Below are 26,424 nucleotides of genomic sequence, written 5' to 3'. Positions count from 1 at the left end.
CTGTCTCATCATCTCTGTCTCTCTGTCTCATGGTGGACCTGTCTCATCATATCTGTCTCATGATGGACCTGTCTCATCATCTCTGTCTCTCTGTCTCATGGTGGACCTGTCTCATTATCTCTGTCTCATGGTGGACCTGTCTCATCATCTCAGTCTCATGATGGACCTGTCTCATCATCTCAGTCTCATGATGGACCTGTCTCATCATCTCTGTCTCTCAGACAGCTTTACTTTCTTTGTGTCGAGTACCTGCTCTGGGTCGAGTATGCGAGCACACACACACACACACACACACACACACACACACACACACACACACACACACACACACACACACACACACACACACACACACACACACACACTGGGGAATTGTCTAAGGTGAGGAATGTGGTAGGAGAACTGAGCAGTGATGCATAAATTCACCAACTCTGCCTCTTGGTATAAATACAAAAAGGCTGTTAATAATTCATCGACCTGTTTCTTATAATAGCCTCCACGTAACTATTGTGTGATTTCTGGTGAGTCAGCCAAACGTTCCGATATTCTGTAGTTTTACACTACTGGTCATTGTTTGTTATGAACGTGTGGCCTTCCGAGTGACACAGCGATCTAAGGCACTGCATCGCACTACAGACCCGGGTTTGATCCTCGTCTGTGTCACAGCCAGCCGTGACCGGGAGACCAATGAGGCCGGGATGTTCTTGTCCCATCGTGCTCTAGCGACTCCTGTGGCGGGCCGAGCGCGTGCACGTCGACTTCGGTTTGCCAGGTGTACGGTGTCTCCTCCGACACATTGGGTGCGGCTGGCTTCCGGGTTAAGAGAGCAGTGTGTCAAGGAGCAGTGCGGCTTGGCGGGGTCGTGTATCGGAGGAAGCACGGCTCTTGACCTTCGCCTCTTCCGAGTTCGTACGGGAGTTGCAGAAATGGGACAAGACTGTACCTACCAATTCGGATATCACGAAATTGGGGAGAAAAAGTGGCAAAAATAACAACAACAACAACAAAAATTTAAAAATAAAATATATATATATATATACAAAAATAATTACTATGAATATGTACAGTAGTGTAACCTAACAAGTAACTAAGCAGGGAAACTGGTCCCTTCCCTCAGTTAGTACAGTAATATATTGATGATGAATGATAGTGAAAATGAATTAATTGTGTCAATAAAAAAAAACTTGCTAGTGAGTAAACACAGCTTGGTACCCATAAAACCTAGTGTTTTACTAGGACATCACATTCCTAAGACATCACATTACTAACCCTACCCTCAGGTTTAATGATGCCAGCTCTACCCTCGGGTTTAATGATGCCAGCTCTACACTCAGGTTTAATGATGCCAGCTCTACTCTCAGGTTTAATGATGCCAGCTCTACCCTCAGGTTTAATGATGCCAGCTCTACCCTCAGGTTTAATGATGCCAGCTCTACCCTCGGGTTTAATGATGCCAGCTCTACCCTCGGGTTTAATGATGCCAGCTCTACCCTCAGGTTTAATGATGCCAGCTCTACCCTCAGGCTTAATGATGCCATCTCTACCCTCAGGTTTAATGATGCCAGCTCTACCCTCAGGTTTAATGATGCCAGCTCTACCCTCAGGACTTGTACTGATGGCTTCACACTAACCATGCTTCCATGGAGAAGCATGGCAGAAGCTCATAGTGAGAGGCTTGTGTGTGTGTGTGTGTGTGTGTGTGTCTCCTTCCATCCTGCCCGTCACAGTCACAGTGGACTCTTAACTCTTAACAGTTTCCAAGGCAACCAGTCCTTTTATTGCAGCAGAGTGAGTGAGTGAGAGAGAGAGAGAGAGTGTGAGAGGAAGAGCTGCCAGATATCAACATCCTGTTTTTAGAGAGGGAGGAAATAAGACATTTGGGGACAGGCCCAAGTTGACAGAAATTGATTGACAATTTATACAGTGGTGAAATGGTGAAGAAGTGTGTACTGGAATAACTCTGCTGAAGTGCTGAGACTGCCTTCTCTCTCTTCTCCTGACTTCGGTCTTCTCTCTCTTCTCCTGACTTCTGTCTTCTCTTTTCCTGAATACTCTTCTCTCTTCTACTGACTTCTGTCTTCTCTTTTCCTGAATACTCTTCTCTCTTCTACTGACTTCTGTCTTCTCTTTTCCTGAATACTCTTCTCTCTTCTACTGACTTCTGTCTTCTCTTTTCCTGAATACTCTTCTCTCTTCTACTGACCTCTGTCTTCTCTTTTCCTGAATACTCTTCTCTCTTCTACTGACCTCTGTCTTCTCTTTTCCTGAATACTCTTCTCTCTTCTACTGACTTCTGTCTTCTCTTTTCCTGAATACTCTTCTCTCTTCTACTGACCTCTGTCTTCTCTTTTCCTGAATACTCTTCTCTCTTCTACTGACCTCTGTCTTCTCTTTTCCTGAATACTCTTCTCTCTTCTACTGACCTCTGTCTTCTCTTTTCCTGAATACTCTTCTCTCTTCTACTGACTTCTGTCTTCTCTTTTCCTGAATACTCTTCTCTCTTCTACTGACCTCTGTCTTCTCTTTTCCTGAATACTCTTCTCTCTTCTACTGACCTCTGTCTTCTCTTTTCCTGAATACTCTTCTCTCTTCTACTGACCTCTGTCTTCTCTTCTCTCTTTTCTCTTCACCTTTTCTGTGTTATGTGTTCTATGTCTGTATGTGTCTCTGTGTTTGTGTGTGAGTGTGAGTGTGTTTTCGAAGAGATAAGTAAATGCCAAGGCCAGCACCACGTGAGCAGCCAATCAGTCAAGAGTCTTTTGTAATATCTCCCATTCTTCCATTAGCTGTTGTTTTTGCATTGTGTATGTCCGAAATGGCAATCTATTCCCCAATGGGCCCTGGTCTAAAGTAGTGCACTATATAGGGAATAGGGCTCTATAGGGCCCTGGTCTAAAGTAGTGCACTATATAGGGAATAGGGCTCTGGTCTATAGTAGTGCACTATATAGGGAATAGGGCTCTGAGCTAAAGTAGTGCACTATATAGGGAATAGGGCCCTGGTCTATAGTAGTGCACTATATAGGGAATAGGGCCCTGGTCTATAGTAGTGTACTATATAGGGAATAGGGCTCTGAGCTAAAGTTGTGCACTATGTAGGGAATAGGGCTCTGGTCTAAAGTAGTGCACTATATAGGGAATAGGGCTCTGGTCTAAAGTAGTGCACTATATAGGGAATAGGGCCCTGGTCTAAAGTAGTGCACTATATAGGGAATAGGGCTCTGGTCTAAACTAGTGCACTACATAGGGAATAGGGCCCAGGGAATAGGGCCCTGTAGCGGAGGCTACAGCGGAGGCTACAGCGGAGGCTACAGTGGAGGCTACCTGCAGGCTACAGCGGAGGCTACAGCGGAGGCTACGTGCAGGCTACGTGCAGGCTACAGCGGAGGCTACAGCCGAGGCTACAGCGGAGGCTACAGCGGAGGCTACAGTGGAGGCTACCTGCAGGCTACAGCGGAGGCTACAGCGGAGGCTACAGCGGAGGCTACAGAGGAGGCTACAGCAGAAGCTACGTGCAGGCTACAGCGGAGGCTACAGCAGAAGCTACGTGCAGGCTACGTGCAGGCTACAGCGGAGGCTACGTGCAGGCTACAGCGCAGGCTACGTGCAGGCTACGTGCAGGCTACAGCGGAGGCTACGTGCAGGCTACGTGCAGGCTACAGTGGAGGCTACAGCGGAGGCTTCAGCGGAGGCTACAGCGGAGGCTTCAGTGGAGGCTACAGCGGAGGCTACATGCAGGCTACAGCAGAGGCTAAAGCGGAGACTACAGAGGAGGCTACAGCGGAGGCTACATACAGGCTACAGTGGAGGCTACAGAGAATCTCGTGTGATTTGTTATGTGGATTATAATGCATTTACATATCTGTATTTTACATGTTCTAGGCAATAGGCCGAATAAATGAACGGTGCCTCAGTGCCTGTCTGGTCGAGTGGTTATGATGTCAGTGCCTGTCTGGTCCAGTGGTTATGATGTCAGTGCCTGTCTGGTCCAGTGGTTATGATGTCAGTGCCTGTCTGGTCCAGTGGTTATGATGTCAGTGCCTGTCTGGTCCAGTGGTTATGATGTCAGTGCCTGTACGGTTCAGTGGTTATGATGTCAGTGCCTGTCTGGTCCAGTGGTTATGATGTCAGTGCCTGTCTGGTCCAGTGGTTATGATGTCAGTGCCTGTCTGGTCCAGTGGTTATGATGTCAGTGCCTGTACGGTTCAGTGGTTATGATGTCAGTGCCTGTCTGGTCCAGTGGTTATGATGTCAGTGCCTGTCTGGTCCAGTGATTATGATGTCAGTGCCTGTCTGGTCCAGTGGTTATGATGTCAGTGCCTGTCTGGTCCAGTGATTATGATGTCAGTGCCTGTACGGTCCAGTGGTTATGATGTCAGTGCCTGTCTGGTCCAGTGGTTATGATGTCAGTGCCTGTACGGTCCAGTGGTTATGATGTCAGTGCCTGTCTGGTCCAGTGGTTATCATGTCAGTGCCTGTCTGGTCCAGTGGTTATGATGTCAGTGCCTGTACCGTCCAGTGGTTATGATGTCAGTGCCTGTACGGTCCAGTGGTTATGATGTCAGTGCCTGTCTGGTCCAGTGGTTATGATGTCAGTGCCTGTACGGTCCAGTGGTTATGATGTCAGTGCCTGTACGGTCCAGTGGTTATGATGTCAGTGCCTGTACGGTCCAGTGGTTATGATGTCAGTGCCTGTACGGTCCAGTGGTTATGATGTCAGTGCCTGTCTGGTCCAGTGGTTATGATGTCAGTGCCTGTACGGTCCAGTGGTTATGATGTCAGTGCTTGTACGGTCCAGTGGTTATGATGTCAGTGCCTGTCTGGTCCAGTGGTTATGATGTCAGTGCCTGTCTGGTTCAGTGGTTATGATGTCAGTGCCTGTACGGTCCAGTGGTTATGATGTCAGTGCCTGTCTGGTCCAGTGGTTATGATGTCAGTGCCTGTACGGTCCAGTGGTTATGATGTCAGTGCCTGTACGGTCCAGTGGTTATGATGTCAGTGCCTGTCTGGTGCAGTGGTTATGATGTCAGTGCCTGTACGGTCCAGTGGTTATGATGTCAGTGCCTGTACGGTCCAGTGGTTATGATGTCAGTGCCTGTACGGTCCAGTGGTTATGATGTCAGTGCCTGTACGGTCCAGTGGTTATGATGTCAGTGCCTGTCTGGTCCAGTGGTTATGATGTCAGTGCCTGTACGGTCCAGTGGTTATGATGTCAGTGCTTGTACGGTCCAGTGGTTATGATGTCAGTGCCTGTACGGTCCAGTGGTTATGATGTCAGTGCCTGTCTGGTCCAGTGGTTATGATGTCAGTGCCTGTCTGGTCCAGTGGTTATGATGTCAGTGCCTGTACAGTCCAGTGGTTATGATGTCAGTGCCTATATGGTCCAGTGGTTATGATGTCAGTGCTTGTACGGTCCAATGGTTATGATGTCAGTGCCTGTACGGTCCAGTGGTTATGATGTCAGTGCCTGTCTGGTCCAGTGGTTATGATGTCAGTGCCTGTCTGGTCCAGTGGTTATGATGTCAGTGCCTGTACGGTCCAGTGGTTATGATGTCAGTGCCTGTACGGTCCATTGGTTATGATGTCAGTGCCTGTCTGGTCCAGTGGTTATGATGTCAGTGCCTGTACGGTCCAGTGGTTATGATGTCAGTGCCTGTACGGTCCAGTGGTTATGATGTCAGTGCCTGTACGGTCCAGTGGTTATGATGTCAGTGCCTGTCTGGTCCAGTGGTTATGATGTCAGTGCCTGTACGGTCCAGTGGTTATGATGTCAGTGCTTGTACGGTCCAGTGGTTATGATGTCAGTGCCTGTACGGTCCAGTGGTTATGATGTCAGTGCCTGTCTGGTCCAGTGGTTATGATGTCAGTGCCTGTCTGGTCCAGTGGTTATGATGTCAGTGCCTGTACGGTCCAGTGGTTATGATGTCAGTGCCTGTCTGGTCCAGTGGTTATGATGTCAGTGCCTGTCTGGTCCAGTGGTTATGATGTCAGTGCCTGTCTGGTCCAGTGGTTATGATGTCAGTGCCTGTCTGGTCCAGTGGTTATGATGTCAGTGCCTGTATGGTCCAGTGGTTATGATGTCAGTGCCTGTCTGGTCCAGTGGTTATGATGTCAGTGCCTGTCTGGTCCAGTGGTTATGATGTCAGTGCCTGTACGGTCCAGTGGTTATGATGTCAGTGCCTGTCTGGTCCAGTGGTTATGATGTCAGTGCCTGTCTGGTCCAGTGGTTATGATGTCAGTGCCTGTCTGGTCCAGTGGTTATGATGTCAGTGCCTGTACGGTCCAGTGGTTATGATGTCAGTGCCTGTACGGTCCAGTCGTTATGATGTCAGTGCCTGTCTGGTCCAGTGGTTATGATGTCAGTGCCTGTACGGTCCAGTGGTTATGATGTCAGTGCCTGTACGGTCCAGTGGTTATGATGTCAGTGCCTGTACGGTCCAGTGGTTATGATGTCAGTGCCTGTACGGTCCAGTGGTTATGATGTCAGTGCCTGTCTGGTCCAGTGGTTATGATGTCAGTGCCTGTACGGTCCAGTGGTTATGATGTCAGTGCTTGTACGGTCCAGTGGTTATGATGTCAGTGCCTTTACGGTCCAGTGGTTATGATGTCAGTGCCTGTCTGGTCCAGTGGTTATGATGTCAGTGCCTGTCTGGTCCAGTGGTTATGATGTCAGTGCCTGTCTGGTCCAGTGGTTATGATGTCAGTGCCTGTACGGTCCAGTGGTTATGATGTCAGTGCCTGTACGGTCCAGTGGTTATGATGTCAGTACCTGTCTGGTCCAGTGGTTATGATGTCAGTGGCTGTACGGTCCAGTGGTTATGATGTCAGTGCCTGTCTGGTCCAGTGGTTATGATGTCAGTGCCTGTACGGTCCAGTGGTTATGATGTCAGTGCCTGTCTGGTCCAGTGGTTATGATGTCAGTGCCTGTACGGTCCAGTGGTTATGATGTCAGTGCCTGTCTGGTCCAGTGGTTATGATGTCAGTGCCTTTACGGTCCAGTGTTTAAAGCCACTTACCCCGGCACACGTATACCAGAGTCATTATGGGATGGAATCTGGCCAACTGTCCTTTGACTCCCCCTCCCCCTCCCCCTGTCTTCCCTGTCTTTTCAACACTTAAATCTCTTAAATAAAAGCTCCAAAAATAGTGAAAGTAGTGGGACTGTCCCACTCCTTAAAAAATTATGTTTAAGTTAGAATTGGACAAATAACAAATTGATTGTGAGCGCAAGTCCAACATAAAATACAAGGTAGGCTAAATTGATTCATAGAACATGCACAACCTAGTAGACAACAATTGATGCTATGCTAACTGAAATATAAAGCAACAATCGATGCTATGCTAACTGATATATAAAGCAAACAGATGATGCTATGCTAACTAAAATATAAAGCAAACAAACGACGCTATGCTAACTGAAATATAAAGCAAACAAACGATGCTATGCTAACTGAAATATAAAGCAAACAAACGACGCTATGCTAACTGAAATATAAAGCAAACAAACGATGCTATGCTAACTGAAATATAAAGCAAACAAACGATGCTATGCTAACTGAAATATAAAGCAAACAAACGACGCTATGCTAACTGAAATATAAAGCAAACAAACGACGCTATGCTAACTGAAATATAAAGCAAACAAACGACGCTATGCTAACTGAAATATAAAGCAAACAAACGACGCTATGCTAACTGAAATATAAAGCAAACAAACGGCGCTATGCTAACTGAAATATAAAGCAAACAAACGATGCTATGCTAACTGAAATATAAAGCATACAAACGATGCTATGCTTACTGAAATATAAAGCAAACAAACGATGCTATGCTTACTGAAATATAAAGCAAACAAACGATGCTATGCTAACTGAAATATAAAGCAAACAAACGATGCTATGCTAACTGAAATATAAAGCAAACAAACGATGCTAAGCTAACTGAAATATAAAGAAACAATGACATAGAACATAAAACTCTATATGCTGAGATTCAGTTCGGAGAATTTGAGGTGGAAATTAAAAAACTTCAGAGGACTTTTAAAAAAAAATAAAGCCTTGAATATGTCGCAAGTTTTTCCTTTCACTTTTAAATCATGCACTGAATGATTGGAGTAGTTTCACCATCAAATCATACCATTTTATATTCATTACATTAGGCCTACAGGTTAATAACATGTATTTAACTCTTTTCAAGAAGTAAAATCGAATGGCCTGATAATTTACCCATCAAAGAAAAAGCGTTTCAACTCAACAAAATCGTTTTCTTGGATAGGCTCAAATACATAAACATCTTCACAGCTTTGCGAAATTCAAAATAATTAAAGCCACACAGCACAAGCTTTCAGTCCACAACATGGATGACTTCAGATGACGTCATCAAACTGAAAATACATTAGGCCTATGCTACTGTAGCCGGCGCATCACAGCGTAGCAATGGAAATCACACCTACTGTAAGGGCCATATCTATATTGACAAATTACCCATAGCCTTACTATAAAATGTGGGCAAGCATCCACACTGGAGGAGATACTATCGTTCTACAGGAGGCCCTGCATCTGTCAATCAATTGATGGTCCAAATCAGCTTATCAACTCAGCCCGGGGGGAACACAAACAGCAGCCAATTAACCGTTTTCACACTTTTCATTACGTGACAATGAATAGGCTAACAGGTAGTCTACAGAATGTATTGAGATATAATCAAATAACAAGGGGCCTAGCGCAGCCACTAAGATTAACACAGCTGATGTCTCATTAAACCATCAATAGTAAATTCAACCTCACAGCTGATGTATCATTAAACCATCAATACTAAATTCAACCTCACAGCTGATGATAAACCATCAATACTAAATTCAACCTCTCAGCTGATGATAAACCATCAATACTAAATTCAACCTCTCAGCTGATGATAAACCATCAATACTAAATTCAACCTCACAGCTGATGATAAACCATCAATACTAAATTCAACATCACAGCTGATGTTAAACCATCAATACTAAATTAAAATATGATGTCGGTGTTACTTTAGTCAGAGATCTGTATGTAATGACTAGATGCTCATGTCTCCGGCCTAACGGGAGTCATCACCCTAAAATATGATGTTGAAGTCTTTATCATTACCTGTCCTGAGTAACTCACCTCAATAGTATTCATCATTACCTGTCCTGAGTAACTCACCTCAATAGTATTTATCATTACCTGTCCTAACTCACCTCAATAGTATTTATCATTACCTGTCCTAACTCACCTCAATAGTATTTATCATTACCTGTCCTGAGTAACTCACCTCAATAGTCTTCATCATTACCTGTCCTAACTCACCTCAATAGTATTTATCATTACCTGTCCTGAGTAACTCACCTCAATAGTCTTCATCATTACCTGTCCTAACTCACCTCAATAGTATTTATCATTACCTGTCCTGAGTAACTCACCTCAATAGTATTTATCATTACCTGTCCTAACTCACCTCAATAGTATTTATCATTACCTGTCCTAACTCACCTCAATAGTATTTATCATTACCTGTCCTAACTCACCTCAATAGTATTTATCATTACCTGTCCTAATTCACCTCAATAGTATTTATCATTACCTGTCCTAACTCACCTCAATAGTATTTATCATTACCTGTCCTAACTCACCTCAATAGTATTTATCATTACCTGTCCTAACTCACCTCAATAGTATTTATCATTACCTGTCCTAACTCACCTCAATAGTATTTATCATTACCTGTCCTAACTCACCTCAATAGTATTTATCATTACCTGTCCTAATTCACCTCAATAGTATTTATCATTACCTGTCCTAACTCACCTCAATAGTATTTATCATTACCTGTCCTAACTCACCTCAATAGTATTTATCATTACCTGTCCTAACTCACCTCAATAGTATTTATCATTACCTGTCCTAACTCACCTCAATAGTATTCATCATTACCTGTCCTGAGTAACTCACCTCAAAAGTATTTATCATTACCTGTCCGTGGTAACCTATATCATTAGTTTTTCTGCTGCGGCTGCTTCAAAGACAAACTCTCACTTTATAAAGGAGATTAATACCCACATTCACTGTCCCACTACTCCTATAATATACAGTTACTATGAAAATAATATCCACCTTGAACACGTTCATCTGAGTACTAATAATGTTGCAGTCACTATGGATGTTCGTCAGGCCTCTATATTTCCCAGGACATTATTGAAGCTCTGCACCTGTGACTCTGTAGTTTCTTGTCAGTGTATACTGTGTGTTCTGTCCACTCTCTCTGTCATCAGAATGGAAATGAAGACATCTAGCTGGCTTGTCTAATAAAGCCCTATCCCATCAGAGGAAATCAATGATGACTGTGTGTTTGAATAGATTAGGCCCTCTTCTCCTCCCCTCTCCTCCTCTCTTTTCCTCTCTCCTCTCTCTCTCTCTCTCTCTCTCTCTCTCTCTGTATGACTTCTAATGAGACATACCATGGAACGACAGGAGACAGCAGATTGGGTTTATCTCTCTTTCTCCGTCTCTATCTATCCCTCTCTCTCTTCTCTCTTCCCCTCCTTGTCTGTCTGTCTCTCTCTAACGCTCTCTCTCTCCCTCTCTCTCCCCCTTTCTCCTCCCCTCTCTCTCTCTCCCTCTCTCTCTCCATCTCTCTTTCTCCCTCTCTCTCTCCATCTCTCTCTCCATCTCCATCTCTCCATCTCTCCATCTCTCTCTCCCCCCTCTCTCCTCCCCTCTCTCTCTCTCTCTCTCTCTAATGCTCTCTCTCTCTCTCTCCCCATCTCTCCATCTCTCTCTCTCTCTCTCCCCCTCTCTCTCCATCTCTTCATTATGTAGAGACAGGAGATTGGCAGTGTGAGTTGGGGATTGTTGCACAGGCAGAAACAGGATGGATTTATTTGATTGTGTTTGCGTTTCTTCCGATGGGTTTTTTTTTTATGCATAATGTGGTCCTGAAGCTGTGTCACCGTCACCGGTGACAACGCCATGACAACACCAGTTTCTCAAGTGGAAAATACACGCGTTCCACATTCCTGTCTTAACACCCTCATGATATTCCTCTCTGTGAAAATGAATGATTATTACTGTGATTTTCTGCTGCTACCGCTGATTGAAATGATTACATAAAGCTGGACTGGTGATGATGAAAACACTGCATAGCAATAACCAGGGGACATGTTTCCCTTTCACAAGATACTCTACTGTAGTCTATCTAGTGTCTGGGGTAGATGGTTACCCAGAGATATATAGCACTGTAGTCTATCTAGTGTCTGGGGTAGATGGTTACCTAGAGATATATAGCACTGTAGTCTATCTAGTGTCTGGGGTAGATGGTTACCCAGAGATATATAGCACTGTAGTCTATCTAGTGTCTGGGGTAGATGGTTACCTAGAGATATATAGCACTGTAGTCTATCTAGTGTCTGGGGTAGATGGTTACCTAGAGATATATAGTACTGTAGTCTATCTAGTGTCTGGGGTAGATGGTTACCTAGAGATATATAGCACCGTAGTCTATCTAGTGTCTGGGGTAGATGGTTACCTAGAGATATATAGCACCGTAGTCTATCTAGTGTCTGGGGTAGATGGCTACCTAGAGATATATAGCACTGTAGTCTATCTAGTGTCTGGGGTAGATGGTTACCTAGAGATATATAGCACTGTAGTCTATCTAGTGTCTGGGGTAGATGGTTACCTAGAGATATATAGCACCGTAGTCTATCTAGTACCTCAGGTAGATGGTAGCATAGAGATATATAGCAATGATGGAAACACTGAATAATCAGTGGCTAAGTAACACAGAGTCAAATCTAATTATATTTGTCTAATGTGCCGAATACAACAGGTGTAGTAGACCTTACTGTGAAATGCCGAATACAACAGGTGTAGTAGACCTTACTGTGAAATGCTTACTTACAAGTCCTTAACCAACAATGCAGTTCAAGGAATAGAGTTTCAAAATATTTACTAAATAAACTAAAGTAAAAATCGAAAATAAAATATAAAAGTAACACAAGAAAATTCAGTAACAATAACGAGGCTTTATACAGGGGGCCTTCCTCTGACACCGCCTGGTATAGAGGTCCTGGATGGCAAGATGCTTGGCCCCAGTGATGTACTGGGCCATACGCACTACCTTCTGTAGCGCCTTACGGTCAGATACCGAGCAGGTGCCATACCAGGCGGTGATGCAACCTGCCAGGATGCTCTCGGGGGTGCAGCTGTAGAACCTTTTGAGGATCTGGGGACCCATGCCAAATCTTTTCAGTCTCCTGAGGGGGAATAAGTTTTGTTGTGCCCTCTTCACGACCGTCTTGGTGTGTTTGGACCATGAAATTCCGTTGGTGATGTGGACACCAAGGAACTTGAAACTCTCGACCCGTTCCACTTCAGCCCCGTCGATGTTAATGGACCTTGAAATGATAATGGCGCTGGAGAGGATGGCTGCCGTTTTATGGGCTCCTAACCAACTGTGCTATTTTGTTAGTTTTTTTCGCATTGTTCGTAACTCATTTCATAACACATTTCGTAATTCCTTTTGTAACTTATTTTGTAACTAATAGGCAGCTCAAGACAAGGCCCAAATCCCCGTCATCAGCGTGAAGAAAAGACGGAGGAAAAGGGGGAGGAAGTCGGGGTGCCTTGTAAGAATTCGCCGACGAGTAAGTAAACCACCACTACCCTCCGTATTATTGGCCAACGTGAAATCATTGAAAAACAAACTGCACGATCTACGATTAAGACTATCCTACCAACGAGACATTGAAGACTGTAATATCTTATGTTTCACCGAGACGTGGCTGAACAACGATGGCTGGCTTCTCCGTGCATCGGCAGGACAGAGCAGCTACGTCTGGTAAGACGAGGGGCGAGGTTGTGTGTCTATTTGTCAATAACTGCCGGTGAGCGATGTCTAATATTAAAGAAGTCTCAAGGTATTGCTCGCCTGAGATAGAGTACCTCATGATAATCTGTAGACCACACTATCTACCAAGAGAGTTCTCATCTGTATTATTCGTAGCCATCTATTTACCACCACAAACCAACGCTGGCACTAAGTCTGTACTCAACGAGCTGTATAAGACCATAAGCAAACAAAAAAAAAACCCATCCAGAAATGAGGCACTTAGTGGTTGAGGACTTTAACGCAGGCAAACATAAATCCCTTTTGCCTAATTTTTACCAGCATGTCCTCCAACCAGAGGGGGAAAAAAACTCTAGACCACCTTTACTCCACACACAGAGATGCGTACAAAGCTCTCCCCCGCCCTCCATTTGGCGAATCTGACCATAACTTCATCCTCCTGATTCCTGCTTACAAGCAAAATCTAAAGCAGGAAGGTCCAGTGACTCGCTCAATACGGAAGTGGTCAGATGAAGCAGATGCTAAGCTACAGGACTGTTTTGCTACACAGACTGGAATATGTTCCGGGATTCATCCAACGGCTTCCAACTGTTTCATCGCACCGAGCAAAAAGACGAGAGCTGCCGCTTCAAGGAGCTGGACACTAATCCGGACGCTTATAAGAAATCCCGCTGTGCCCTCCGACGAACCATCAAACAGGAAAAAGCGTCAATACAGGACTGAGATTGAATCGTACTACACCGGCTCTGACGCTCCTCGGATGTACTCCCTGTTCACCCACGACTGTGTGGCCAAGCACGACTCCAACACCATCATTAAGTTTGCTAACGACACAACAGTGGTAGGCCTGATCACCGACAACGATGAGACGGCCTATAGGGAGGAGGTCAGAGACCTGGCAGTGTGGTGCCAGGATAACAACCTCTCTCCCTCAATGTGATCACGACAAAGGAGCTGATTATGGAATATAGGAAAAGGAGGGCTGAACAGGCTCCCATTAACATCGACTCGCCATGAGTGAAAAGTAGTTACAAGACTCATAATAACCTCCTGCCTGAGTTATATAGTTACAAGACTCATAACCTCCTGCCTCAGTTATACAGTTACAAGACTCATAACCTCCTGCCTGATTTATATAGTTACAAGACTCATATTCCTCCTGCCTGAGTTATACAGTTACAAGACTCATATTCCTCCTGCCTCAGTTATACAGTTACAAGACTCATATACCTCCTGCCTGAGTTATATAGTTACAAGACTCATAACCTCCTGCCTGAGTTATACAGTTACAAGACTCATATTTATCCTGCCTGAATTATATAGTTACAAGACTCATAACCTCCTGCCTGAGTTATACAGTTACAAGACTCATATTTATCCTGCCTGAATTATATAGTTACAAGACTCATAACCTCCTGCCTGAGTTATACAGTTACAAGACTCATATTTATCCTGCCTGAGTTATATAGTTACAAGACTCATATTCCTCCTGCCTGAGTTCTACAGTTATATATGGTGGTCTTGTCTTATGGTATATTTTAATACCCTATTTAATACCCTTTTTAATACCCTATTTAATACCCTATTTAATATCCTATTTAATACCGTAATCACTCCTGACGTGTCCTGACCTCTAGAAGTCTGCGTCCCCAAAATGCCACCCTATACTTTACATAGAATCTGTGTTGCCCAATGAGCCCTGGTCAAAAGTAGTGCACTTTATAGGGAATAGGGTGCCATTCTGGACTCTGGCTAAAAGAATGTGACCTTCCTTCTCTTACAACCTCAGGGCTTTATCACCACAGTGATAACCCAATCCTCTATTCCCCCCGTCTGCCCTCAATCAATCCTTTCAAGTCTTAATACTGTATGTTATGCCACTCAAAATCTTTTAAACCATCTAGCTATTACTTCCCTGAATAGAACTAATCATGTGTTATTGTGGTGCCACTGGATATGTCCCAAATGGCACCTTATTGCCTTTATAGTGTCAAATCTTCTGACCATGGCCCATAGGGCGCTGGTTAAAAGTAGTGCACTACAAAGGGAATAGGGTGCCATTTGTGGCACAGCCCCCATAGGTTTTGATCTGTATACAATCTGTATTTCCTGATTGACCAGACCCAGTGGTTTTTAATGTGATTTAGTAATTCAGTTATTTTTGTATCTGAGGGAAAGGAGATGGGTTTAGAGGAAGCAGATATCCTTTATTTAATACATAGAGCAGCAGTATTAATCACAGAAAAAGAGGAGGGATCACACATAGACCTGTCCTCTGTCCGTCCGTCTGTCCGTCTGTCTCTGTTTTTTTTTTTTTTGGATTAATGAGCTATTTTCTTTTTGAACAAACTAAACTGTGTTCAAAGTTAAAAGTCCTCAGTTCCTGGCTGGAATGGGGTGGCTGAACAGAGCAGTAATTAAACATGATCTTTAATGGGCTATCAGCCTATCAGAGAACAATCCAGGACACAATTTAAGCAGAAGCCGATACGCTGCTATCTTCCAAGACCTGAAAACCCTGAGCTCTTGTGAACAGCAGGAAATAGGAGAAGCAGGGCAGGAGTGGGGAGAGGAGTGGAGGGGAGTGGAGGAGAGGAGAGGGTTGGCGAGGGGAGGCCAGGGGAGGCCAGGGAAGGAGAGGGGAGGAGAGGGTTGGCGAGAGGAGGGGAGGGGAGGAGAGGGGAGACCAGGGTAGGGCAGGAGAAGGGAGGAGAGGGGAGGAGAGGGGAAGTCAGGGAAGGAGAGGGGAGAAGAGGGTTGGCGAGGAGAGGAGAGGCCGTGGCAGGAGAGGAGAGGAGAGGAGAAGAGAGGAGAGGAGAGGAGAGGGAGAGGAGAGGAGAGGAGAGAAGAGGGTTGGCGAGGGGAGAGGAGTGGAAGTAAGTGGAGGAGAGGAGAGGAGAGGCGAGGGGAAGAGAGGGGAGGCCAGGGGAGTCCTGGATGATGATAATGGCCTTGTACCACCTGCTAATTGATAAAGCATTAATAGCTACAGCCTTGTAATGAGACTTGTATTTCATCCCGTCCTGTGTGGCAGGGCAATGGAGGGGTTGGGCATGAGAGAGAGAGAGAGAGAGAGAGAGAGAGAGAGAGAGAGAGAGAGAGAGAGAGAGAGAGAGAGAGGAGAGAGAGAGAGAGAGAAGAGAAAAGAGAGAGAGGAGAGAGAGAGAGAGAGAGAGAGAGAGGAGAGAGGGGAGAGGAGAGAGAGAGAGAGGAGAGAGGGGAGAGAGAGAGAGAGAGAGGAGGGAGAGGGGAGAGAGAGAGAGAGAGAGAGAGAGGAGAGAGAGAGAGAGAGAGAAAGAAAGAACCACATAACTAACAACATTTGACACTTTATGGAACACAAATTCTTCACTATCTCATCCTGGAATATCCAAGGCCTGAGGTCATGTGCCTTTGGCCTAAAGAGCAGGAACCTGGACTTCATCAAAGATATCGGAAATACAGACATTGTCATTCTACAAGAAACATGGTATAGAGGAGATGGATCCACTGGTTGCCCTCTAGGTTACAGAGAGCTGGTTGTCCCATCCACCACACTACCAGGTGGGTGGTATAGAGGAGATGGACCCACTGGTTACCCTCTAGGTTACAGAGAGCTGGTAGTCCCATCCACCACACTACCAGGTGGTATAGAGGAGATGGACCCACTGGTTGCCCTCTAGGTTACAGAGAGCTGGTAGTCCCATCCACCACACTACCAGGTGGTATAGAGGAGACGGACCCACTGGTTGCCCTCTAGGTTACAGAGAGCTGGTAGTCCCATCCACCACACTACCAGGTGGTATAGAGGAGATGGACCCACTGGTTGCCATCTAGGTTACAGAGAGCTGGTAGTCCCATCCACCACACTACCAGGTGGTATAGAGGAGATGGACCCACTGGTTGCCCTCTAGGTTACAGAGAGCTGGTAGTCCCATCCACCACACTACCAGGTGGGTGGTATAGAGGAGATGGACCCACTGGTTGTCCTCTAGGTTACAGAGAGCTGGTAGTCCCATCCACCACACTACCAGGTGGTATAGAGGAGACGGACCCACTGGTTGTCCTCTAGGTTACAGAGAGCTGGTAGTCCCATCCACCAAACTACCAGGTGGTATAGAGGAGATGGACCCACTGGTTGCCCTCTAGGTTACAGAGAGCTGGTAGTCCCATCCACCACACTACCAGGTGGGTGGTATAGAGGAGACGGACCCACTGGTTGCCCTCTAGGTTACAGAGAGCTGGTAGTCCCATCCACCACACTACCAGGTGGTATAGAGGAGATGGACCCACTGGTTGCCCTCTAGGTTACAGAGAGCTGGTAGTCCCATCCACCACACTACCAGGTGGGTGGTATAGAGGAGACGGACCCACTGGTTGCCCTCTAGGTTACAGAGAGCTGGTAGTCCCATCCACCACACTACCAGGTGGTATAGAGGAGATGGACCCACTGGTTGCCCTCTAGGTTACAGAGAGCTGGTAGTCCCATCCACCACACTACCAGGTGGGTGGTATAGAGGAGATGGACCCACTGGTTGTCCTCTAGGTTACAGAGAGCTGGTAGTCCCATCCACCACACTACCAGGTGGTATAGAGGAGATGGACCCACTGGTTGCCCTCTAGGTTACAGAGAGCTGGTAGTCCCATCCACCAAACTACCAGGTGGGTGGTATAGAGGAGACGGACCCACTGGTTGTCCTCTAGGTTACAGAGAGCTGGTAGTCCCATCCACCACACTACCAGGTGGTATAGAGGAGATGGACCCACTGGTTGTCCTCTAGGTTACAGAGAGCTGGTAGTCCCATCCACCACACTACCAGGTGGTATAGAGGAGACGGACCCACTGGTTGTCCTCTAGGTTACAGAGAGCTGGTAGTCCCATCCACCACACTACCAGGTGGTATAGAGGAGACGGACCCACTGGTTGTCCTCTAGGTTACAGAGAGCTGGTAGTCCCATCCACCACACTACCAGGTGGGTGGTATAGAGGAGATGGACCCACTGGTTACCCTCTAGGTTACAGAGAGCTGGTAGTCCCATCCACCACACTACCAGGTGGTATAGAGGAGACGGACCCACTGGTTGTCCTCTAGGTTACAGAGAGCTGGTAGTCCCATCCACCACACTACCAGGTGGTATAGAGGAGATGGACCCACTGGTTGTCCTCTAGGTTACAGAGAGCTGGTAGTCCCATCCACCACACTACCAGGTGGGTGGTATAGAGGAGATGGACCCACTGGTTGTCCTCTAGGTTACAGAGAGCTGGTAGTCCCATCCACCACACTACCAGGTGGTATAGAGGAGACGGACCCACTGGTTACCCTCTAGGTTACAGAGAGCTGGTAGTCCCATCCACCACATTACCAGGTGGTATAGAGGAGATGGACCCACTGGTTGCCCTCTAGGTTACAGAGAGCTGGTAGTCCCATCCACCACACTACCAGGTGGTATAGAGGAGATGGACCCACTGGTTGCCCTCTAGGTTACAGAGAGCTGGTAGTCCCATCCACCACACTACCAGGTGTGAAACAGGGAAGGTACTCAAGGGGTAAGCTAATGGATATGCTAATTTGGTATAGAGCAGATCTAATTCACTCTATTAAATTAGTCAAAACAGGAACATTTTACATCTGGATAGAAATTAATAAGGAAATGATCTCAACAGAGAAAAATGTCCTCCTGTGTGCTACCCACTAGAATCCCCATACTTTAATGAAGACAGCTTCTCCATCCTACCTATATCCCCCCACTAGAATCCCCATACTATAATGAAGACAGCTTCTCCATCCTACCTATATCCCCCCACTAGATTCCCCATACTTTAATGAAGACAGCTTCTCCATCCTACCTATATCCCCCCCACTAGAATCCCCATACTTTAATGAAGACAGCTTCTCCATCCTACCTATATCCCCCCACTAGAATCCCCATGCTTTAATGAAGACAGCTTCTCCATCCTACCTATATCCCCCCCACTAGATTCCCCATACTTTAATGAAGACAGCTTCTCCATCCTACCTATATCCCCACACTAGAATCCCCATACTTTAATGAAGACAGCTTCTCCATCCTACCTATATCCCCCCACTAGAATCCCCATGCTTTAATGAAGACAGCTTCTCCATCCTACCTATATCCCCCCACTAGAATCCCCATACTATAATGAAGACAGCTTCTCCATCCTACCTATATCCCCCCACTAGAATCCCCATACTTTAATGAAGACAGCTTCTCCATCCTACCTATATCCCCCCACTAGAATCCCCATACTTTAATGAAGACAGCTTCTCCATCCTGGAGGGGGAAATCAATCATTTCCAGGCCCAGGGACATGTACTAGTCTGTGGTGACAAATGCCAGAACTGGACAAGAACCTGACACCCTCAGCACACAGAGGGACAAACACCTACCTGGAGGTGACAGCATTCCCTCCCCCATATCACCCCCTAGGCACAACTACGACAACATAACCAACAAAAATGGGTCACAACTCCTGCAGCTCTGTCGCACGCTGGGTCTGTACATAGTCAATGGTAGGCTTCGAGGGGACTCCTATGGTAGGTACACCTATAGCTCATCCCTTGGCAGTAGTACAGTAGACTACTTTATCACTGACCTAAACCCAGAGTCTCTCAGAGAGTTCACAGTCAGCCCACTGACACCCCTGTCAGATCATAGCAAAATCACAGTCTACTGGAACAGAGCAATACTCATTCATGATGCATCAAAGCCAAAGGAACTGAATAATATTAAGAAATGCTATAGATGGAAGGAAAGTAGTGTGGAAACCAACCAAAAAACAATTAGGCAACAACAAATTCAATCCCTTTTAGACAACTTCCTGGACAAAATGCTTGTTGGTGTAAACTTGGCAGCAGAAAGCCTAAACAATATATTTGAACTCTCAGCCTCCCTATCAAATCTAACAATTTCAAGCAGGAAACATAAGAAAATGAACAACAATGACAAATGGTTGATGAAGAATGGAAAAACCTAAGGAAATTGAGGCACCTATGCAACCAAAAACATAGAGACCCAGAAAACTTGAGTCTACGCCTTCACTATGGTGAATCACTAAAACAATACAGAAACACACTACGGAGAAAGAAGGAACATCACTAAAACAGAAATAAAGAAAAGAAGCACACCAGAAATCAGCTCAATAGAATATAGAATCCACAGACTTTAACAATTCTGGAGAAAATTGGAAAACACTAAACAACACGAAGGGATAAACGAGGGAGAGAGAGAGAGAGAGAGAGAGAGAGAGAGAGAGAGAGAGTGAGAGAGGGAAAGAGACTCTAACCACTTCTGGGAAAATTAGAAAACACAAAATAAACACAAATAGTTTTCTATCCAAAATGGAGATGTATGGATAAACCACCTCTCCAATCTTTTTGGCTCTATAATAAAGAACAAACAGCAAACAAATATATACATGATCAAATACAAATCTTATAATCAACTATTAAAGACTACCAGAACCCACTGGATTCTCCAATTACCTTGAATGAACTAAAGGACAAAATAAAACCCTCCAACCCAAAAAGGCCTGTGGTGTTGATGGAATCCTCAATGAAACGATCAAATATACAGACAACAAATACCAATTGGCTAAACTAAAACTCTGTAACATCATCCTCAGATCTGGCTTCTTCCCCAATGTTTGGAACCAAGGATTGATCACCCTAATCCACAAAAGTAGAGACAAATTTGACCACAATAATATACTGTGGGATTTGCGCCAATAGCAACCTTGCGAAAATGCTCTGCATTATCATTAACAGCAGACTCGTACATTTCCTCAGTGAAAAGAATGTAGTGATCAAATGTCAAATTGGCTTTTTGCAAAATTACTTTACGACAGACCACGTATTCACCCTGCGCACCCTAATTAAAAAAGAGAACCTAAACAAAGGTCTTCTCATGCTTTGTTTATTTAAAAAAAAGCTTTTGACTCAATTTGGCATCAGTGTCCGCTATACAAATTGATGGAAAGTAGTGTTAGTGGAAAAAACATACAACATTTTAAACTCCAAACAACAAGTTTGCGATTAAAATTGGCAAAAAAAACACACACATTTCTTTCCACAATGCCTTGGTGTGAGACAGGGATGCAGATTGAGCCCCACCCTCTTCAACATATATATCAACGAATTGGCGAGGGCACTAGAACAGTCTGCAGCACCCGGCCTCACCCTACTAGAATCTGAAGTCAAATGTCTACTGTTTGCTGATGATCTGGTGCTTCTGTCCCCAACCAAGGAGGGCCTACAGCAGCGCCTAGATGTTCTGCACAGATTCTGTCAGACCTGGGCCCTGACAGTAAATCTCAGTAATGCAAAAAATAATAATATAATAATGGTGTTCCAAAAAAAGTCCAGTTGCCACAAAGGACCACAAATACATATTTCCATCTAGACACTGTTGCCCTAGAGCGCACAAAAAACTATACATACCTCGGCCTAAACATCAGCGCCACAGGTAACTTCCACAAAGCTGTGAAAGATCTGAGAGGAAGGAACATGAAATTCGACATAGCAATTAGGATCTGTCTACAAATACTTGAATCAGTTATAGAACCCATTGCCCTTTATGGTTGTGAGGTCTGGGGTCCTGCTCACCAACCAAGAATTCACAAAATGGGACAAACAACAAATTGAGACTGCATGCAGAATTCTGCAAAAATATATTCTGTGTACAACGTAAAACACCAAATAATGCACGCAGAGCAGAATTAGGCCGATACCCGCTAATTATCAAAATCCAGAAAAGAGCAATTAAATTCTACAACCACCTAAAAGGAAGCAATTCCCAAACCTTCCATAACAAAGCCATCACCTACAGAGAGATGAACCTGGAGAAGAGTCCCCTAAGCAAGCTGGTCCTGGGGCTTTGTTCACATACACACACAGACCCCACAGAGCCCCAGGACAGCAACACAATTAGACCCAACCAAATCATGAGAAAACAAAAATATAATTATTTTCACACATTGCTATTTGGCCCTAAACAGAGAGTACACAGTGGCAGAATACCTGCCCACTGTGACTGACACAAACTTAAAGAAAGCTTTCACTTTGTACAGACTCAGTGAGCATAGCCTTGCTATTGAGAAAGGCCGCTTTGGGCAGACCTGGCTCTCAAGAGAAGACAAGCTATGTGCACACTGCCCACAAAATGAGGTGGAAACTGAGCTGCACTTCCTAACCTCCTGCCAAATGTATGACCATATTAGAGACACATATTTCCCTCAGATTAAACAGACCCACAAAGAATTTGAAAACAATCCCAATTTTGATAAACTCCCATATCTATTGGGTTGAATACCACAGTGTTTCATCACAGCAGCAAGATTTGTGACCTGCACCATTGTAAATACAACCCATATTTATATTTAATGTATTTACTCTTTTGTACAAAACTGTATTATACATAATATGCCATTTGAAATGTCTTTATTCTTTTGGATCTTAATGTAACTTAGTGTAATTTTTACTGTAACTTTTTATTGTTTGTTTAACTTTTGTTTATTATCTACTTCACTTGCTTTGCCAATGTTAAGATATGTTTCCCATGTCAATAAAGCCCCTTGATTTGGAACTGAGGGGCCTCCAGAGTGACACAGAGGTCATAACAGTTGGAATCCGGGTTAAGCGGGCGGTTGTCTAAGAAGCGCGGTTTGAGGACACATGACTCGACCTTCGCCTCTCCCGAGCCCGTTGGGGAGATGCAGAAATGAGACAAGATTGAAATTGGGGGAGAAAATGGAAGTAAAACACGACAACAACAAAAAACCTGACATTTGAATTGAGAGTGAGTGAGAGAGTGAGTGAGTGAGTGAGTGAGTGAGTGAGTGAGTGAGAGAGTGAGTGAGTGAGAGAGAGAGAGAGAGAGAGAGAGAGAGAGAGAGAGCACGGTTGGTGGCAAGGCCCAGAGACAGACACCGCCAGGGGATTGGAGGGCAAACCAGTGGAAAACAAACATTATGGTATAACTGACTGGTTACCACGGTGAGAAAAGGGAAAAGTTCTAAGAGATGAACCAAGGTAGTTACTGTCAAATCAAATCAAATTGTATTGGTCACATTGCAAAATGCTTGTGTTACCTTGACAACCCAAACATACATGGTTGTCAAAACCCACAACCATAGTAACTACAGATTACTAATGTGAACTTTACATGATGTATCCATGGAGATGGAGGTATTACAACGCAACGCCGGAGCCCTGGACACGATCCCAACTAGACTGAGTGTACCTGATAGAATCACAACAAGCTGCAGCGCAGAGCTGGCAGTGTGGCAGAGATGGCAGCGGTGGCAGAGGTGGCAGAGTAGCGGAGGTGGCAGAGGTGGGCCGCTCTGTAAAGCATGCCATTGTCATTGTTCCAGGCATTAAGAGCTGCCCATGTGACTTTGGTCTAAATCAATGAACACATTTAATCTACTTGTAGGTTGAAACATATTGCATATTGCAAAATATTAAGTGTTAGGAATCTGTAAGTCACGTCTGATAAAAAGCGTCTTCTAACTGACCTAATAATTGGTTTTACCTGTTGCTGGGTCCACGTTGCGTTCTATCAGGTGATCATCCTGATGAACCCACTCCCCGTTACATTTGAAGTAGATCTGTGTCGCCGGAGTGGAGCGACAGGTCAGGGTGACGGGCTTGTTCTTCACTATGTACTCGTCGTCAGGCTCCACCAGGAAGTGAGGTAACAGATCGTTGAAGGAGGCAGGAAGCGTCGCCGTGGCAACGTGCTCCGTACCAACTGGGAAATAAACAGGAAAGAGAAAGAATTTTTTTGTTTTAAAGGAAGTTAAAGACAATAGTTCTGTAACGTATAAACCCTGAAACTAAGTATTTCGTTAAAAACAGTCAACAGATTTTATTAAAGACAATCCAACACAATGTACGAAGAAACTGTCAATAGGTAGAGATTCCTAAAGATTGGAAAGCTGCCGCGGTCATCCCCATCTTCAAAGGGGGAGACACTCTAGACCCAAACTGCTACAGACCTATATCTATCCTACCCTGTCTTACTAAGGTCTTCGAAAGCCAAGTTAATAAACAGATCACCGACCATTTCTAATCCCACCGTACCTTCTCCGCTATGCAATCTGGTTTCAGAGCTGGTCATGGGTGCACCTCAGCCACGCTCAAGGTCCTAAACAAAAGCATGTATATATAAATGATGTCGCTCTTGCTGCTGGTGATTCTCTGATCCAACTCTACGCAGACGACACCATTCTGTATACTTCTGGCCCCTCTTTGGACACTGTGTTAACTAACCTCCAGACAAGCTTCAATGCCATACAACTCTCCTTCCGTGGCCTCCAACTGCTCATAAATGCATGTAAAACTAAATGCATGCTCTTCAACCGATCGCTGCCCGCACCCGCCCGCCCGTCCAGCATGACTACTCTGGACGGTTCTGAATACGTGGACAACTACAAATACCTAGGTGTCTGGCTAGACTTTCAAACTCTCCTTCCAGACTCACATTAAGCACGGTCCAATCCAAAATTAAATCTAGAATCGGCTTCAACAGATTTTTAGTAAAAACCCAATCCAACACAATATACACAGTAACTGTCAATAGGTAGATCGGTAGAATACCCTGAAACTGCTTATTTGTGCAATGTCTTTTTTAGAAAGTCCCTAGGTATTTTGGTTGAGAGACCTTGCAGTTAAAGTGGTTTTAGAGTGGAGAAGAAGAAGCTCTTTTTCTCCAGAATTGAGTGAGGAGAGTGTCTTTGTTACTATGAACAACACTGGTTCATGGCAAACACACAATGATTCCATTGAGTGGGCAGCATTGTGCACAATTCGTGTTCTGGTTTCTTGTTCAGACACTCCCACTCCCACTGAAATAACTCAAAGCTGAAGTTACTGAGGGTTTAAATTTGACTAGCCTTGGGCCTGCATGGGTCAGAGAGAACACAGCCCATCTCTCTTTTTTCTCTGGGTTAACCCTGGGCCCTATCTCAGGACGGAGAGGAGAGAACACAGCCCATCTTTCTATTCTCTGGGTTAACCCTGGGCCCTATCTCAGGACGGAGAGGAGAGAACACAGCCCATCTTTCTATTCTCTGGGTTAACCCTGGGCCCTATCTCAGGGCGGAGAGGAGAGAACACAGCCCATCTTTCTATTCTCTGGGTTAACCCTGGGCCCTATCTCAGGACGGAGAGGAGAGAACACAGCCCATCTCTCTTTTCTCTGGGTTAACCCTGGGCCCTATCTCAGGACGGGGAGGAGAGAACACAGCCCATCTTTCTATTCTCTGGGTTAACCCTGGGCCCTATCTCAGGACGGAGAGGAGAGAACACAGCCCATCTCTCTTTTCTCTGGGTTAACCCTGACTCTCTCCTGCTCTTAATCTCTTAACTTTAAGATCACAGCTGACTGCGGGTCATAAATCCAGTCAGTCACTCACACTATGTTATATACAGTAAACTATATATACAAAAGTATGAGGACACCCCTTCAAATTAGTGGATTTCAGCCACACCCGTTGCTGACAGGTGTATAAAATCGAGCACACCGCCATGCAATCTCCATAGACAAACATTGGCTGTAGAATGGCCTTACGGAAAAGCTCAGTGACTTTCAACGTGGCACCGTCATAGAAAGCCACCGTTCCAACTAGTCAGTTCATCAAATTTCAGCCCAGCTAGAGTTGCCCCCCGGTCAACTGTACGTGGTGTTATTGTGAAGTGGAAACGTCTAGGAGCAACAACGGCTCAGAAGTGGTGGTAGGCCACACAAGCTAACAGAACGGGACCGTCGAGTGCTGAATGTGTATCACGCTTCTGGGTCATCATGCTTCACCATCTGGCAGTCCGACGGACGAATCTGGGTTTGCTGGATGCCAGGAGAACGCTACCTTCCCCAATGTATAGTGCCAACTGTAAAGTTTGGTGGAGGAGGAATAATGGTCTGGGGCTGTTTTTCATGGTTCAGGCTCCTTAGTTCCAGTGAAGGGAAATCTTAACGCTACAGCATACAATGACATTCTAGACAATTCTGTGCTCCCAACTTTGTGGCAACATTTGGGGAAGGCCCTTTCCTGTTTCAGCATGACAATGCCCCCGTGCACAAAGCAAGGTCCATACAGAAATGTTTTGTCAAGATCGGTGTGGAAGAACTTGACTGGCCTGCACAGAGCCCTGACCTCAACCCCATTGAACACCTTTGAGATGAATTGGAACGCCAACTGTGAGCCAGGCCTAATCGCCCAACATCAGTGCCCGATCTCACTAATGCTCTTGTGGATGAATGGAAGCAAGTCCCTGCAGCAATGTTCCAACATTTAGTGGAAAGCCTTCCCAGAAGAGTAGAGGCTGTTATAGCAGCAACAGGGGGGACCAACTCCATATTAATGCCCATGATTTTGGAATGAGATGTTCGACGAGCAGTTGTCCACATTCTTTTGGTCATGTAGTGTAGCTCTGCTGTCTGTCTACTAGTAGAACTCACATCACGGTAGGCAGAGAAGAGGAGGTGAGGAGGGGGGGAGGAGAGGAGGAGGAGAGAGGTAGAGAGGAGGAGAGGAGGAGAGGAGGAGAGGAGAGGA

The 26,424-nt window shown here is 45.3% G+C and overlaps 1 protein-coding gene across 1 annotated transcript in view; it reads right to left on the bottom strand.

Annotated features, from left to right (window-relative positions):
* The window catches only part of LOC115163856 (netrin receptor unc-5 homolog), a 350,736-nt gene that overhangs the window by 103,619 nt on the left and 220,693 nt on the right, over positions 1 to 26,424 (bottom strand). The window contains exon 2 of the mRNA XM_029716070.1: positions 23,400 to 23,618. Within this exon, the coding sequence (XP_029571930.1) occupies positions 23,400 to 23,618 (219 nt within the window). The remainder of the gene's footprint in view (positions 1 to 23,399; positions 23,619 to 26,424) is intronic.

This window comes from Salmo trutta, chromosome 3 (genome assembly GCF_901001165.1).
Source record: "Salmo trutta chromosome 3, fSalTru1.1, whole genome shotgun sequence".
NCBI lineage: Eukaryota > Metazoa > Chordata > Actinopteri > Salmoniformes > Salmonidae > Salmo > Salmo trutta.
Note: the sequence above shows the minus strand (reverse complement) of the source record. Positions and strands in the feature narration are given on the sequence as shown.